Raw genomic sequence first — 17,622 nt, 5'->3', positions numbered from 1 at the left:
GTATTCCTGTGTTATGACCCTCCAAGATGGTTGCCTGCCTCTTGGAAACATTCTATGCTTATTTTAATCAAGCTTCATCACTTTACAGGATTTGATTTTTAAAGAGTGAAGCTAAATAAAAGTCAATTATCGGAGTTTTATTACATCTGCAAGGACGTTGAATCTAAATACACTGTAGCCACTGTTAGGGAGCAGGTCTTCAACAGTAGTATATTAAATTAGTATTTTGAGCTGGTCAATACCAAGTGAGCTTGCTTCCCCTCTTTTTGGTTCCCACAAATAAATCACTTAAGGCATGCAAAAATACACACAGGCATTTAGTATGCAAGTGCTGTCTACATACGATTCATCACATAAATGTGAAAGAAAGAAAGTCTTACAGCATGACTGTTTTCCTGCTCCTGCAAGCTCTCTCATTACCTTTAACAACTCAAGATTAGTCACCACCCTATCTGGCAGGTGTGATACAGCACGACTGCTTTGAAATCCTCCTGGCTAGAAATTTCAGGCCACAGAGGCATCTCAGTTATTTGTGTTCCAGTTCCTTCTTTACCGATTCAAATCACAACTGCTTCAAGTATCAAATACTTGTAAGCCAAAGCTATTTAACATGATGGCATGAGTATAAAATCACTGCCATTTGAGGGGCAGGAGGAAAGCACTTCAGATCCCCGTTCTAATGGGCTTTTAAGCTACTGACACAGACACCTAAGCCTAGATACTCCGAACTGTGTATAAAGCAAATTTCTAGACAGTTTACGCTAGGCTGCTCCTGCTGACAGGAATAGCCTGTACTATAAAGAACTGTTGAGGTTTTCAGGCAGAACAAAAGAATTCAAGGTAAGCTAGCTCTGCTGCCCTCAACGTGCTATGATGTATGGGATTCACCACATGTAGAAGCCTGAAAACAGATTTTGTGCGAACACAAACTTAAAACTGAGACTTTTATTGGTCCTCAAATAAATATGACATATTTTGCTCCTAATTGAGACTTTTTGATGTCCTGCCACCACAAACAGCTTGTGAAGTTTTCAGACCACTCATGCAAACTATGCCATAAACCAAATACACTTTATATTTAAGTAGTCTGATCCACAGTTTGCCTGTGTAAAGCACAGCTCTGTGTGAATTACATCATTCCTTTTCCATGTCCCCAGCATCACTGTCATCTTTTTGGTAAAGAGACTCTGATGATTCTTTGCTTATATCTTTACTCCAATTTGTAAAAATATGTTTCATTCCAGAGTTTTTAAAACTAACAGGCAATGTATCACTTGCTATGCTGGCCCATGTCATGTTTCAGGAAGGACAGGAAACTCTAGAGGAGTAAAAACATGGCATAGATCCTGTTGCTTCCATGCCTAACCTTACATAGGTTTTCCAATGTTCTTGTGAGAATTTAAGGTATATTAGAAAAGAAGTTATAAGTTTCTTAACCTGTCAACAGGAGAGAACTCCTATGATGTCTTCACTGTCAGATATGGAAGATTGTGTCTGATGTACTGCCTTTCATAGCTTTTCAACGGGTTGCGACCCCCTTCAGAAGGGCCGACAGTCAGGATTTAGCTTCAGTTGTGCAGTTCTCCTTCTGACTCCCAGGAAGATGTAGTTCCCCTTCTCCCTGACTGGGGAAGCTATCCACTGAAGTACAGCAAAGCTGTATACAAACTAGGAAATTAACAAACAAAAACTATACTTAGTGACAATCATGACTGCATCAGGATATACACATCCAACCCAAACCTTAAATGCACAGAAATAAAGAGGGGAAAGACTGCTGTATTCCACCACACTTTTCTGTTGCCTAGGCAACTGCTGATAACACACTCTGAAAGGCTTTCACTTCCACCTTTGGTGGAGAAAAAAAGAACCCAAACCTCCTATGTTTTAATATAGGATTATTAAACTTTAGCACTTACTTTCATACATTTCATGCATGTTAACTTATATTGCCTTAAAACTAGAGTTTAGTTGATTGTGTTTGAGTGCAAGTCTAACGGCAATAGGCTGCTGCCTTATTTTAGAAATGGCAGTGAAAGCCTTTGGAGTGTGCTACCAAACAGCATTGTAGGCAGTATGGAAGTGGAAATGAATATAGAAGTCCTTCCCTCTAACTTTATATTTCTATACTTTAGAGTGGGTGGATGCAGGGAGTGTAACCCAATGCAATCTTAACACTAAATATAGCTCTGTCTGTTAATATTGGTTAGGTGAAATAGCTAATAGGTTTGTTTTTTCTTTCTCGCTGTGTGGAAGGGATTGCTAGATTGTGGTTTGAGTGCTACCCAGAGTTTCCATGCTATTCTAACATTCCAACTGCTGGAGCAGCAACCCACCAGTTAGATCAGCTGGTAAGTGACCATAATGTGGTTACTAAGCCGGGCAGACATTCAGGAAGAAAAATTACCACATGCTGACATCATTCTTCTCTGATCTCTGGCTAAAGATTGTGCATGATTCTATGTTCAAAATCCAGTGAGTATCATGGAGACTGGAATAGATCTTGCTACAATCTATGACCTCTAGCAGGAACTACAGAGCAATATGGAAGTACTGGGGAGAAAGGAAAATCAATTATTTAGTATAGAGCTACATCTAGTATTTTAGAATTCCTTCTCAAGAAAAAATGTTTTTATTCATCCCAATGTGAAATTAATTTAGAGAAAGAAAAAGAAAACCCGAACCCCTCAAAGATTAAAAGGTTCATCCATGAACTCAGTTAAATCAGATCTTCTTCCCAGATAGGAATTATCCTTTGTCCTCACAGCTACTAAGAACAGATTAGGCTTTTAGTCTCCATTTGAATGTATGACCATGTTTGAGAAACACTTCACCAAACAGCATCTTCCAACTTCAGAAATTATTTTGAAGTTGTTTTCAGCTTAAATGTTTACAACAATTTTAACACTGAGTAAGAGTTGTCTGAAGTAACACCTCAGAGAAGAGCAGACATAGCAGCTCTGGAGCTCAAAGGAGGTTTTATCACACCTTGTATCTCATATGATATTTTCCAGGTTGAAACTAGAAACTAAAAGAATTAAAAGCTTTTCTAGACTTTGTTACACATCAGCAATGAGAGCTTCCTTTCAATACACAATAAGCATTGCAATTACACCTGCAGTTGCAAATTGTACTTCCTGGCCTCAAGATCTCCAATCAAGCGTGTTGTAAACATTCTCCAAATGTCTTTTACTTCCCAACTTTCCCCTAACAGTCCTTTTGCAGGGCCAAAAATCTAAGCCTCAGATGGACATGATGGACATGATTCACAGTATGTCAGAACTACCAGGATAGTTATCAGGATAAAAAACACCTTTTTTAATCTCATTTTTATTACTTCCATTCTAGATTAAATCGGGTATGCACCTATGACAGTGTTTTGCTATATAGCATTTGTGCACTCAGAGTTCAAAGGCAGTTTAGTTACTCTGAATGGACCCTGAGAAATTCTTAAATGAACCATAGATATAACTTCTGAGAAGCCACTTCTCGCATTTTTTTCCCCTGGACTCAAGTAATGCATCAACATGCTTCCAACCTTGTATGTGAAATATCCTAAGGGTGCTTTAAGCTGGATTCTTTTAAATCTACATGTATTTTGGTTCTGCTCTCATGAGACCTATCCTGGAGTACTGTGTACAGTTCTAGTGTCCTCAACATAAAAAGGACATGGAACTGTTGGAACAAGTCCAGAGGAAGCCACGAGAATGATCAGGGGACTGGAGCACCTCCCATATGAAGATCCACTGAGAAAGTTGGGGCTGTTCAGCCTGGAGAAGAGAAGGCTGTGTGGAGACCTCATAGCAGCCTTCCAGTATCTGAAGGGGGCCTATAGGGATGCTGGGGAGGGACTCTTCATTAGGAACTGTAGTGACAAGACAAGGGGTAATGGGTTAAAACTTAAACAGGGAAAGTTTAGATTGGATATAAGGAGGAAATTCTTTCCTGTTAGGGTAGTGAGGCACTGGAACAGGTTGTCCAGGGAGGTTGTGAATGCTCCATCCCTGGCAGTGTTCAAGGCCAGGTTGGACAGAGCCTGGGGTAACATGGTTTAGTGTGAAGTGTCCCTGCCCATGGCAGGGGGGTTGGAACTTGATGATCTTAAGGTCCTTTCCAACCCTAACTATTCTATGATTCTATGATACCATGTGTTCTTCCTGATGCAAGAATCCTGAGAAAGCCAGCTTCTACCCACACAGCCACAACAATTTTTCTATGCAGTTAAGGGTTTTATACTTCTAAAATATCACCTTCTAGAAATGAAGGTGCAATCTTAATGGCTCAGAGCATTAATTTCCCTCGCCCTGCCTTCCCACATGACCCTTCCAAGTCACAAAGGAATTCTAACCTGCTCTCAGTAGAAAGGGCGTTGACGTAAACTGGTGATAAGGCACCCCAAACCATTTTGAAACTACTGAACACACACACAGAGAAGTATCTAACAATGTTTTGTGTTTGGTCGGGTTTTTTTAAGGTAGATTAGGCAAATTTGGTATTAACAAAGGAGAGGTCATTTTATCCTTACTTGTTTTCAAATAAAGACATAATGACAACAGTTTAGAAGACACTGGAATACCAAGGGTATAGTTAAGACTCTGCCTAAAGCCTTACTTCTACATGTTTGAATAGTGGATGCCAGGTGTGAGAACACTGTGCAAACAAGGGACAGGCACTTACTCTTTCACCTGAAGGCACGGTAGAGTGGATATTTATACAGAAGTCACAGAAGTGAATACACTATTGAGATAACTTCTGCTGCACTAGAATTCAAGGTACCTCTAGGTAACTGTAACTGTATCTTCAGTATATCAAGAATATGAAAATACAGATCCTGAAGTTTTGAAAAAATGCTCAAATAACAAACTGTCAGCTCTGATACGTAATTCTTTCTGCAATTATTTCTATGGATATCTGATTTTGTCAAGCTCTTGCTTTTTCTTAAGTCTCCAATATTCCTATACGATTCTGCATCCTGAAGCAACTCTGACAGAAAGGTAAAAACACAAGAGTTAAGAAAATGCATTGGGCTGAAATGTTCCTCAGAATATATCCTTAAGGCTTCCCAGGGAAAGCAGAAATGGCCTTCTAGAAAGAAAATACTACTCCTCCCTATTTCTAAGGTGGTAGCAGCATAAAGCAGCCAAAGATTCTTCACTGCAAGAAAGGCAAAGGTAAAACCATTTTAATCTCAGTATAAGCTGTAGTTGCTACCTTTTCTACACTGCTAACTGCACAGCAATGAAAACTGATGAGGCACAAAAACCAGTGGTACAGTTGCTGATTTTACACAGCACTTATTGTTAGAAATTCAGCTAATCCAGATTAACATACAAGCAGCAATAAAGGAATAATCAAAATTCTTGGAGCTCTCCCAAGGTTAGATTAAGAAACCACATCGTTCCCTGCCTCTGACAACAAACATAGCAAAAGTAAAATCCTGACTGAGGAAGCAGGAGCAAATGCAAACTGCAGGAGGTTTCTTTCCTACAGTTCTACTTCCATCTTAGCCACATCTATACATTAGACAAGAAGGACCTACACAGCTCTCCCTCTTTGTTTTCTTGCTTACTCATTTCCTAACATAACCATCTCTGAAATCAGATAAGCATTTGGCTCTTAATACCAGGACACTTAGGAGTTATTTTCCACAAAAGTATTATGAAGACCTGAGATGAAGACCTCATTCAAGGTATTAAAGCTTTACACTGTCCCTTCAGCAGCTGGGTATTCTTTGTATAGAAGTACAGATAACCAAAAGATTGCAAGTACCACCTGCAAAGAATATAATACACGTTTCAGTCATGAAAAATACGCAGCCTTTTCAGCATCTCCTGTAAGTTTTCTGCAAAAACAAAACCAAGAATTCCATCCTCTGGGTGAAGAGGGTTAAGTACTTCATGCTAATTCTGATCATTTACAAGGAATAATCCAAAGTCATCAGATCTAAGACTAGCAGGTGGCAAGCTGCCTTGCAAGGAAAAGTATATGGAGGAAAGAAGTACTCCTTGGCCACTGTTGCCAGTGTGTTATGGGACTTTGTTTATTTTCTGTGCAAACATGCATTGCTTCTGCCTGGCTACCAATGAGTGAGACAAGTATTTCTAATGTCTAATATTTGCTACTTATTTCTCAATGAATAGGCATGTCCAAGGAGACTTCCATGCATCCTCTGCAAGCTCTGAAAATATTCTCTGCCTCCAGCGAGGGAGAAGAGCACTAAGAAACCTAACTTCAGGAGAATTATTTTATTCACATGAAACTTCAATTCAACTGTCTTGATGGGAACATTTCGTGTTTATCAGCTAAAGCCTGGTTTCACTACAATCTGGTTTTCCATTACTTCTCAAGAAGAGAAGGAATAAGGCACTGCTGTTGAAATCCAAGCAAAATATTCCCCTAGTACAGCTGTTTAAAAATGACAGACATATCCAGAGAAAACAAAATGTATTGTATTTAGTAGTTTCTTTTTTATCTAGCCCACAAAAAACTTTCCTCTGGGAAAGAGATGGTCAATCGCTCATTTATACCATCTGGAGACAAGGCCTAAGAATCCTTCCTGATAGTTGACACTAACTCCGGACTCAGAACAAAGATGTGGCCTTTTGGAGACCTAATGGTGAAGACTGAGATAAGGCAGTGAAACTTTTATTTGCTTCTGTGTGCTGTCACTTGAACGGTATAATCAGAAAGGATAAATCCCACTGCAACATGCTAGATATCCTTCACTGTTAGTCAGTTTTAGTAAGGAGCAATTTTAGACTTGGCTAAGCACAACTGCCTGTATCAGGAATGGTAAGAAAATATAAACAGGAATAAAAGTTATTTTACAATGTAGATGTCTGTATCTGGTAGTGAAATCAAGGACCATGTAAAGTTATCAGATTTGCGAAGTCTGTAGCTTACTCTTGCTATAATCTGTAAATGTGAATGTTATAAAATCATTTGAATTTGAGAAATGTCTGGACTGTTGAAATATTCTAATTATGCACACAGCCAATAACACACTTCTGTTAATATGTAATTATGTATCTGTGTATATATACAAATATGCACTTTATACACAAAAAAACAGTGTACAGCCTGTGTTTCTTCTAGCCTGCAAGACAAAGGCTACTGATCATAGCTGTAGAAGTTACCTGGATCTGGGCTCTGTTTCCAGCTGTTATATTAGATATTGTCCAGCATGCTTCTTTTTTGATAGATTCTTTTGGGCTGCTTAGCAAGTGCAGTAAACTCTGCAGGGCTGAACAATTCAGAATTACCTGAACAAAAAAGAAAAACAAAACAAACAACCACACCTTAGCGGAAATTTAGGATAAAGAATCACAAGAACAAGGAATACAATGTCTTCAAAATCTAGAACACATCTCTCATCACATCCCAAAAAAGTTAACAAGGAAAAACAAAGCACCAACCACCACCAAAACCACAAAACAAAACAAAAAACCCAGCAAGAACTAAGAAACAAATGTTTGCAGGAAAGATAATGAGCAAACAACTGAGTTATTCAGGTAAGATATCACAACTTCATTCTGATTTCAGTGCAACCTACTAGAAGATACTAAACCCATCATGACCAAATCAAAATAAGGTAACAGTATTGTCCTGTTGTCTTGTTTTCTGTGATTTTTGTATACTTGGAAGCTTCAGCTCCTGTTTTACACATCGGCCGGCACAGTGGGGCAGACTGTTGCCAATGTTGTGTCCAGTGACATTATGAATACACCTGGTTTTGGCTGGAATAGTTAATTTTCCTTCTAGTAACTGGTGCAGTGCTGTGCTTTGGCATTAGCCTGGGAACAATGCTGGTAACACACTGATCTTTTAGTTGTTGTTAACTTATCCTGATGATCAAGGACTTTTCAGTCTCTCATGCTCTGCCAGTAAGGAGGGGCATGAGAAGCCGGTAGGAAACAGAGACAGGACACCTGACCTGAACTAGCCAAAGGGGTATTCCATACCACAGCGCATTGTGTCCAGTAGAGAAACTGGGGAGAGTTATCTGGAAGAGGCCAACTGGTCCTCAGGGACAGGCTGGGAATCGGTCAGTGGGCAGTGCACAGTCCTATTGTGCATCACTCCTTTGGGGATTGTGGGGAATTTTGATAGGCTTTGTTTCACAACCACCACCTGTTCTGAGGCAACTAGTGCCACCAATCCTTCGCATTCAAACACCACAAGGAACCAGAAGAGGTGCTTGTGAACAGGTTACCACAGCAAACAAAGATGAACTGCAGTACAACACAACAGAAATTGAATCCATACCTGGGTCTGGATATCATCGCCTGTGACAATGTTCCCAACAGCTCGTAAGGCAGGAGATACAACTTTGTAGTCATTGTGCCTAAAATTACCAAGGAAATCTAAGTGTTAAACATTTTGAAGCATCTCCATCTTTACATTCTCACAGAAGGAACATGCATCAGCCAGGAGAATACTTCCCTGCTAAAACTGACTTAATTCTCACAGTATAAATCAAAACATTCTCTGGTTTTAAACTAACAGCAAGCCTTTTTAGGGTTTCTAAATATCTAGGCCTTTAGACATCATTCAGCAGCATAAAGACAAAATATGAGATTAAAAGAATAAAGTGCTTCAGAGTATAGGCATCTTTGGGAGGAAAAAAAGTAGCCAGCTGCAGCTGTGAAACACAATGTAGCCAGCACACAGCTAGAGAATGAGACTGAGATGCAGGGAAAAAAAATCTCTTAGGAAATAGCAAAACTAGTACAAGAAAAGTCCCATTGTTTCTGTTACTCATTATATGTAAAGATGACTGAACATAGGTAAAATTAAAACTCAAATACTTGCTTTGCTTTCAAGACGTATCTAATTAAACTTCCTACTGCTGGAACCTTAATTCTGGGAAAAAAGAGTAGATAGCGATTTGCTATAGTGGATAGAAATTTGCTCAGAACAAATTTCTTACATCAGCAACTCCACAAGTCTTCTGCAGACTCCTGCATCAATCACAGCCTGGATTTTATCATTGGGGCCATCAGACAAGTAGGACAAAGCCCAGCAGGCATCAGCTAACACATCCGTATCGTTGACAAAGAGCAGCCAGGAAAGCACACTAAGACAAGGTGAAACCTGTAAGACATTAAGAGATACATAAACTGTGCAATTAAAAGGGCCAGAAAATCTAGTAACATGTCATATACAAAATTAACTGACATTTTAGGACTAGGCACTGGCATTTGAGGTTCAATACTCCAAAAATTTCAGACCTAGGTAGCAGGGCTGTAGCCACACAAGTAAAGAGCAGCATGTCAGCAGAAAAGCACTGTGAGAGTTCTTTGGCCTCTACAGTCCATCTGGCAACTTAAGCTCACACTTGTCTGCTAAAATGTGCCATACTTTGAACTACAGCAGCCAAGATGCACAGAGTTTTGTTCTGCTGTGGGATGGTCATCTTCACTATAGGAACAGTAACAAAAACCTAGGAAGCAGCTATATTAAAACAGTGGTTATGAATATCTGCTGAAAGGACTAAAGACATTAAAAAATTGCATCTGTAAGAAGCCCATATATTGTTTTAGAGGAATTCTGAACTATTTCAGCTATTTAGTTCAAGTTTCACCACCCTCGTTGCTTATTTGACTACCGCCACCTCACAACACATTTCCTTTCAAACGTCTCTTACCTTGGCAAAATCTGGAGGAGGGTTTTTCCCTCTGCAGAGGTTGGATAGAGCCCATACAGCATTTCGGGTCATAGTGAGACGGTTCTGTTTCGAAAGCAATCTAAAACAAACCAACAAAAAATTACAACCTTTGCTTTTGAAAAATCAAAGCCAGGCAACCCTGTAGGGTCAACTGCATTCATCATTAAAATAAACTCAGGCCTAGATTTTAACATACACCAGGGCAAAATAAGCTAGATTTTTTTTTCTTTCTTATAACAATATGTCATACAGTGCTTGATGGCTGGATACTAATACACATCCTAGACACATGAATCCTAGTATCCCAACAAAAGCAATAACCATTACACTGAAAGTATGTTCATTTATTGGCCTAAATACTGACGTAGCAGATTAACAATCAAAAGGCGCGGGGACTGTGACAAAATTACTCGAAGTAGAAGGACCTGCAGGTAGTTTTGGAGAACACTCTCCTCACTGAACTGCAGTTTTATGTTAGTCTCAAACTATCAGCCCCACTTTTACATTTCTGCATGTTAACTAGAGAAGGAGAACAAAAGATCATCAGAAATAGTGTATAGTCAGATTAAGGGTTTCCCAAACATTCAAGACAGTTATGTATCTTACAGCAAGCACTGTCTACAGACTTTCTGTGCGCACTGGCTCCAGTCCTGGCATAAACCAGCCTTGCCAGCTGCATCCTTGTTATAACACAATCCTATGGACCACCCCAAACCAGTCTCTTCCTGCAGTTGTTAAGGGATAGCATCCACACACCAGCTGCACAGTTCAAACTCTGCTCCAAAAAAATAGGATGCTCATCTATGTGATGAACTGTAATACCGGTATCTTCATGAGATCTGCATACCAAAACTGCCCTCTCACATTAGGATAATCACACTTGACCAAAGCTGTACGAGCCACTGTGACACTGTGAGTCCCCTTACGTGTGGCACTGACAAAGATGCCTGTGGAGTTGGTTAATTAAGTCAAACATAGTGTGAAACCTCTAAACAAAGCATTTCCTTGATAATATAAAAATGACTAGTCATAGTACCCTTTAGCCTAGGAGGAATGCAGTAAGGCAAGACCTAGTCTTTCCACAACTATAACAACTAAGTTTCTTTTTCTCATAGCCAGTCCATACTGTACCGATGTATTTCTGAGTGCACTGGAGAATTCCACTGCCTCAGAGTCTGCAAAGGACTGAGACTGAATAACCCTAATTTGGACAGGACAACACAAGGTGGCGTCACTGCTGCAGCAATAATATGGTCCTTCAGTAGAGGGCCGTCAAGATAATTAGCAGACAGAAGAAATGACACACAATAGGAGAGTTAGAGACCTGGATTTGTTCAGCCTTAGGAGACAGCTGTGTAAGGGGAGATTATAACTGCTGCCTAACAACAGTTTAATGAGTACATACAGAAAAGAGTGCATAGTGACAGGACAAGAGGCAACTGTCACAAAGTATAACACACAAAATTCTGATTAGGTATCAGAACGTTGCTTTTCATCAAGCCATAGTCAAATACTGCAACAGGTTGCCCCAGGCGGTTATGGAATCTACCTCTGATGTTTCAGATTTGACTAGTTAAGCAATCTAATCTGATCTCACCTGCTATGAAGAAAGGCTTTGACTGGATGACCTCCAGAGGTGCCTTTCAACTTATATTATTCTATGACTCTATTATATTAAGCCCAGGCATCCACCCACCCTGTAAAATAAAACTCTTCCATCTTAACTGCTTCTAAAACATGTTTCCATTTTACAGCTCCATTACAAAAGTAGTTCAGTAGCTACCATTAAAAAATCTGATTACTCCACAATAAAAATAAAAATCATTATTATTCTCCAAGGCAAAAACCAAACTTCAGTCTTACTCTAGAGACTTAAGCAAAATTCTGGGAAACATATTAAAAGAGACTTACTGCAATAAAGGGGGCAAGATATTACAGTCCAATACGTAGTCTCTGCACATAGTGCTGTCTCCAGCAATGTTGCCAAGAGCCCATACTGCCTGCAATAAAAAAAAAACAATAGTAATTGCTTTTATTTTTTCCAATTCAACCAGTTTACTGCATGTATTAGAGTGGGAGACATTCTGTTTTCACTGTTAGATCCTGGACAAAGTACAGAAGGGGAATGCATTCTGGTTGAGTATTACATATATACACCCAAGCTCATTATATGGTTCAGAAATATTTACAGAACTAAGAGGAATACCAAAACAACAGTTGTGTCTCCAAAAACTTTGCAAGCAGACATAACCTTACTCTGTCCCCAACAGATGAACTTACCTCCTCAGGCTTAGTAACATACTAATTCTACGGTCCTCATTCAGACCTGATTCAAGTCTAGATGTTCATAGCTCAGGTCAAGCAAGTTTGTATCGACCCAAAAACATCTGTGTGGAACAGCCCATATTAGTATTTCCTAAGAAGCCATTAAAAGCGTGTAGTTTTTTCACAGACACATTAAGAATGCTGACCCCGATTAAGATGAAAATGAGAATCTATATGCAAGATAAAACAATATTCAGAGTCAGAGTTCAGATGGGCACTGGCATATATTCCTTAAAAGAAAACTATACAAGACAAAACCAGTGTTGCCTCTTAAGACATATACATAGCAAAATGCAAGGACATCTGTTTTCTCCCCTGGACATCAGTACGACTGTAACCTTGAATTTTGAGAAGAAAATATCTAAAATGCCAGAAGATAATTAATGAAGCATGAAGTCCATCTTCTGTAGTATGATGAAAATAGAAGATGTAATTGGTTTTGATTTATACGCTTGACAGTGATGTCAAAACCACCACTTGACCCTACTAGTACAAAAGCTATAACAAAGGAAACAATAAAAGTTGTCTAGAGAAAGTATCAAAGCCATTTTATGAATTCCATGTGATTTACAGACAGTATATTGTCACAGAAGGAAGCGTATGAAATTCCCAATTGCTATTTATTTCAAGTTAGCAGAGGGCTAATGTCCTATCGAAGAGACACATTCATCTGCTTATTTGGTAAAACCCATATAATATCTACACAACCGATGGAAACAGCTCCAATAATGCACATTACGAAGAGGACAAAAGCAATTCTATTTATTGTGGATAACAGCAGAATGTCCTCCCCGGATTTCTCTTCAGTTGAGGACTATGTATTTCTTTGCAGTAAAATGTGTTATAGCACATAACTATTTCTCTAACTGGACATACATAAGTAAACTTATTTGTTCATTATCAATATGATGTAATTGATTTGCAGCATTAGACTTCTACTGTAACACAACTTTAAACAGTGGCAAAAAGATGCTACTTTAAAAAACAAGACTCTAACCACTGTAGAGGCCCAAAACCACTGGCAAATCCTGCAAGGTTAATACAGCTAAAACCTTTTGTACATACAAAATGTAGATACAAATGTCAGCTTGCTATATACAAAATAAAAGGACTCCTCCTCTGTACCAGTATTACCACAGAGAGATAGATCAGAAGTCCTTAAACTGCCGGTTGTTAAAGACACCAGGAGACTATTCTGGGAAAGGATTAGTTTGTTTTATTCCCCTACGGTTTTCCAGGCTTCTGCTGTCAGCCACAGAGACAGAGCTCAAGGCTAAACTGACTTTGCAGAGAGGGACTCTTCCTCAGGGACTGTAGTGATAGGAAATGGGACAATGGGTTAAAACTTAAACAGTGGTGGTTCAGGTTAGATATAAGGAAGAAGTTCTTTACTATGAGGGTGGTGAGACACTGGAACAGGTTGCTGGAAGAAGTGGTGAATGCTCCATCCCTGGCAGTCTTCAAGACCAGGCTGGACGGGGCTTGGAGCAAGCTGGTCTAGTGGAAGGTGTCCCTGTCCATGGCAGGGAGTTGGAACTGGATGAGCTTAAGGTCCTTTCCATCCCTAACAATTCTATGATTGCTAGACAATGTCCCCCCCCAAAACTTATCTTCACCATAAAAATTATTTTTCATTCAAATTCTTAGTGTTGTCCAACTGTTATGACAACACTTTGCCTGAAATAAAAGTATAACCTTGGGTCTGGCAGCCTCACAGACTCAGAAGACTGGTAAGGCAGGAAAAACCCAGCTTTAAAACCAGAACATATACCACCTCCTGTAAAATGTCATTTGTATTGGAACTGTAAGAAGCCACACTTGCTGTCCACTGCAATGTTTGTGTTTCTGCAGCAACAAGAAGCCTGTTAAATAGATCAAAGATCTCAGCTGGTTTCCAAATAAACTTGTGGATCCTCTAAACAACATTTAGGGATGAAATAAATTAAAATTATCAGTAATTTCCTTTTATTGAACATGTGTGTAACTTTCTGTGAAGATACAATCTCCTTGCCTGGACACCCTTACACACATTAAAACACCCCTGCAGGAAGTATTTCACTTGTCTGTGGACTTTGCTTCTGCCTCTGTAGCAACATTATTTTTAGGGTTGACAACAGCGATAATCACTTAAGCCAAGAATCCATTCTGATCCTGAATGACAGACTCGCTTTGCAACAGGACAATCTTACATCAAAAACTCTGACCAGAGAACTCAAATAGCATTTTTCTTTGTTGCCACTCTCAATTTTTTATAGCAAGAGAAGTCTGGCCCAGTAGCCTTATATCGCAGGGCCTGGTAAGAGAGGATGCTGCGAAGAATCCTTGTAATACTAAAGACTGATAGTACACAAGATGTAAAGAAATCGAAATATCTTCAGAAAAACATGCAAGGTTTCATTCCAAGAGGAAGATTTCTTTCCTTAAGGCATTACCTCAGCTCTTCACATAAGTGAGGAACATAAGTCAGCCTCGTTTAAACTCTTTCTCATCAGACACTGCTAAAAATACAAAGCTCTGTCACGGTTCCCAGAGACAACATGTGAACAATGAAAAGCCGCTTCAGGTTTTGTTTGTCTGAATAACGTTCAATGATTTCCACTGCTGCTTTTGTGCACTCCTCAAGATGCAAATGGACTTTGCTTACCATAACATTTTGGCTTTTTTCTACACATCCCAAACATTTTTATCTTCTTTTCTGGCTAGCAACAGAATTAAATGGATATTTAAGTCCATTAAATTTCAGAGTTTATTATATAAAAAAATTATTTGACTCTTAAAAAAAAAAATCCCATTTTGGTACTTTCCAATACCTACATCCAGACCTGAAGGTGGAAAGAACCTGCAATTTTAAGATTTTGAGTGTGACTTTTTAACCAACATCTGAGGTATCAAAGTTGCATGCAAACCGAAGATGCAAATGCTGCCTTTTCAACTGACAGTGTCGATTTTCACACACCATATACATTTCCATTCACTGCAAAGAGCAGAGTAGGGATTGTTGCAGGCCTCAAGTTTATTGTACTCATTATTAAACTCCAGTGTTTTTTCTGTAGAGCTGGACAACTTCTTAAGTCAGTAAAGCACAAGTTTTGTAGAGTACTGCTGAGCCATATTGTGCCTTCTGAGAATAATCCATGTGCTTTCCTTCAACCCTCACACTTTTCCCTGGATTCTGAAGGCTCTTAGCCATTATTTCATTAGGCCTTTGGATATTTAAACCAACTTCTAAACCAGCCATCTACACTGCAGACAGTCTGTGCCTCTCAGTGGAGAAGCAATATTGCAAAGTAAAAATCAACACTGTCTCTACTTTTAGCTGATTTGGGAAATGTATCTAATGCTGGGGTGAAGACTGAAGATTAGCTTGCATACAAGTGTGCTTGGGTAAGTGGCCAGAAGGAAGGATACCAGAAGACCAAATTCCCAGGAAATGACTTCTACTGTGCCCCAACACAGAAAACACCTATCTTTCAGTTGCTAGGGTGATCATAGCTCCTTATTTCTCACATCTTATCCACCCAAAAAGAGAAAGTAGCTCATACTCCTGCCTCAATTGTTTTTCCTAATTTGACTGCCAAGACCTAATTAGCAGGACTTCTGATGTAAAAGCCAAACAGAACTTCAACACCAGACTCACAAATCATCTCTGCCAAACAAACGATGGTTACCAAAAGGAACCACAATACAACTACAAATAGAAAAATACTGAGGGAGAAACACATAAGTTGCTTTAGCTGAAAACACAAATGCTCCCGAAGGAGAACAGGGCAGCTGGGGATGCTTCTGCCAGTGGCTGCCTAGCAGAGCATAGTGACACATACCTGTCACTGTGAGACCACGTCAGCCATCTCAGACAGAGAGCATGATGCCTTGCATGGCTTTTGACGGAATTTCAATGTTCATCAAGGGAACTGAAGCTGACATCCAAGTTTGAAATACCTCAGCAAGGGAACTCAGAAAAAAAATGCAGCTAAGACATTGCTGAAGCTAGACCAACCTTATGCATGTCTAAAGGGCTTTGATGAAGTCCTTCAATGTAACTAATTTCAGGCTGGCATATCTAAATTTCTAGATGCCTTTTGGAAGAAAAAAAAATGTGGCAAGTGGAAGAAGGCCAGGACATATGCCACAGACTAAACCTCAAAATCAGTACAACAAAACCAGAAACACAGAGAGGTGGAGAGATGTAGCCAAAGTGGTTTTAATAAATAGTGGAGATGTAGCTTCTGTAACAAACTCAGGTTTTTTGATGGAAAAAACAAATGCCAAATGGTTTGACCACTGATCAAAGAGAAAGACTGATAAGACTGATATACAGTGCAAACAATGAAAGAGTTAAAGGACAGTAGGGTAATTAAATGTCAGCCTGCATAGCTTAATGGGAAACAGATCTTGTAAAAAGATGTAAGATATACTATCATTAAAATACATGCTCTTTATTAAACAGCTATAAAGATTGCCTTAGATAGACCTTTATAAAACTGCTGATTTAGAATCACAGTAGACTCAGACTAGCACATACAAAAGAAGCAGTGCAACACATTAGATTAAAACTGACTTATAAATATGAAAAAATAACTGTTAGGAAAATCATGATCCAATCAGATGAACATGTATTTGTTCCTCAACCACTGCTAAGGGAAGTTTGAAATAATACAAATTCAATGGTGTAAGGCTGTAAGACTGACTTACTGCAAGACAAAAATCACTGGATAATGATTAGCCAAGCACGTAAAATTAAAATACTACTATTTTTTTGCTGCTTTGTTTATGCTGTGCTACACATTCAAAGTTAGTAACATTTCCTTCCACAGAATTACTATGCCACTTAGCACAAAGAATGGCTTACTAAACACAGCCTTCAATATAGGTTTTTTTTCTTCACCTTTTACTCTATGGTTATAGGGCTTTTGGCCCGTCTACCCTGAACATATAGGTTTATTTTCTGTATTTTCCTGTATTTTCTTAATTTGTTGCAAATGTAACAAGAGTAGCTTGCAAATAATCACCTTCAGAGTATTACTGTGAAAGAAAGTAAAAGACATCATTTTACAGGGGAGAAAATTATGGCTGAGTATCTTCCAGCTTGAGAAGTCCAGGACCAGATCTGCTCAAAACACAGACCTAACTACAAAAGTCCCCTGAAAACGCACTGAGTTGTCCTCAACTACAAAACAAAATAGGAATATTTCACAGTGAGCATTCAAAACACACAGAACTAGTATCCACTTACTGAAAATGAATACAAACAAATTGGCCAGCATCAAACACTAAGCAGCGTAACATTTATCTCAGAAACCTGCAGTCACCTTAATCATAGGATCTCTTCCTTTTCCTCCTTCATTCACTATAACGTGTGCCAACTTTAACAAACAGAGCCACAGTGTGACAAATAAAAGCCTCCTCTACTACCCACTGATTTGTTACCAGGGCAACAATCTCTATGTCTGACTGAATGAGACCACAGTCATCTGGAAAGTACTATGCAATTGTGTACTAATGCTACCAATGCAGAAGTAGAAGAGCTAACTTTCAAGTGCTTATTGCTTTTAATTGTTGTTTTAGTAGATATTATGGTGACATGTTTGGGGTTTGTTAAGCCATTGAATAAACCCTTTTCTTTCATGTTG

At 39.1% G+C, this 17,622-nt stretch overlaps 1 protein-coding gene across 1 annotated transcript in view; it reads right to left on the bottom strand.

Annotated features, from left to right (window-relative positions):
* The window catches only part of KPNA1 (karyopherin subunit alpha 1), a 51,946-nt gene that overhangs the window by 10,646 nt on the left and 23,678 nt on the right, over positions 1-17,622 (bottom strand). The window contains exons 7-11 of the mRNA XM_061365594.1: positions 11,579-11,667; positions 9,647-9,746; positions 8,930-9,093; positions 8,266-8,344; positions 7,137-7,262 (exon numbers count right to left, since the gene is read on the bottom strand). Of these exons, the coding sequence (XP_061221578.1) occupies positions 7,137-7,262; positions 8,266-8,344; positions 8,930-9,093; positions 9,647-9,746; positions 11,579-11,667 (558 nt within the window). The remainder of the gene's footprint in view (positions 1-7,136; positions 7,263-8,265; positions 8,345-8,929; positions 9,094-9,646; positions 9,747-11,578; positions 11,668-17,622) is intronic.

This window comes from Neopsephotus bourkii, unplaced genomic scaffold, assembly GCF_033783945.1.
Source record: "Neopsephotus bourkii isolate Nb327-2 ecotype Australia unplaced genomic scaffold, CSIRO-AGI_Nbou_v1 NB_1287, whole genome shotgun sequence".
Classification (NCBI taxonomy): Eukaryota; Metazoa; Chordata; class Aves; order Psittaciformes; family Psittacidae; genus Neopsephotus; species Neopsephotus bourkii.
This window is presented reverse-complemented; position numbering and strand designations above follow the sequence as displayed.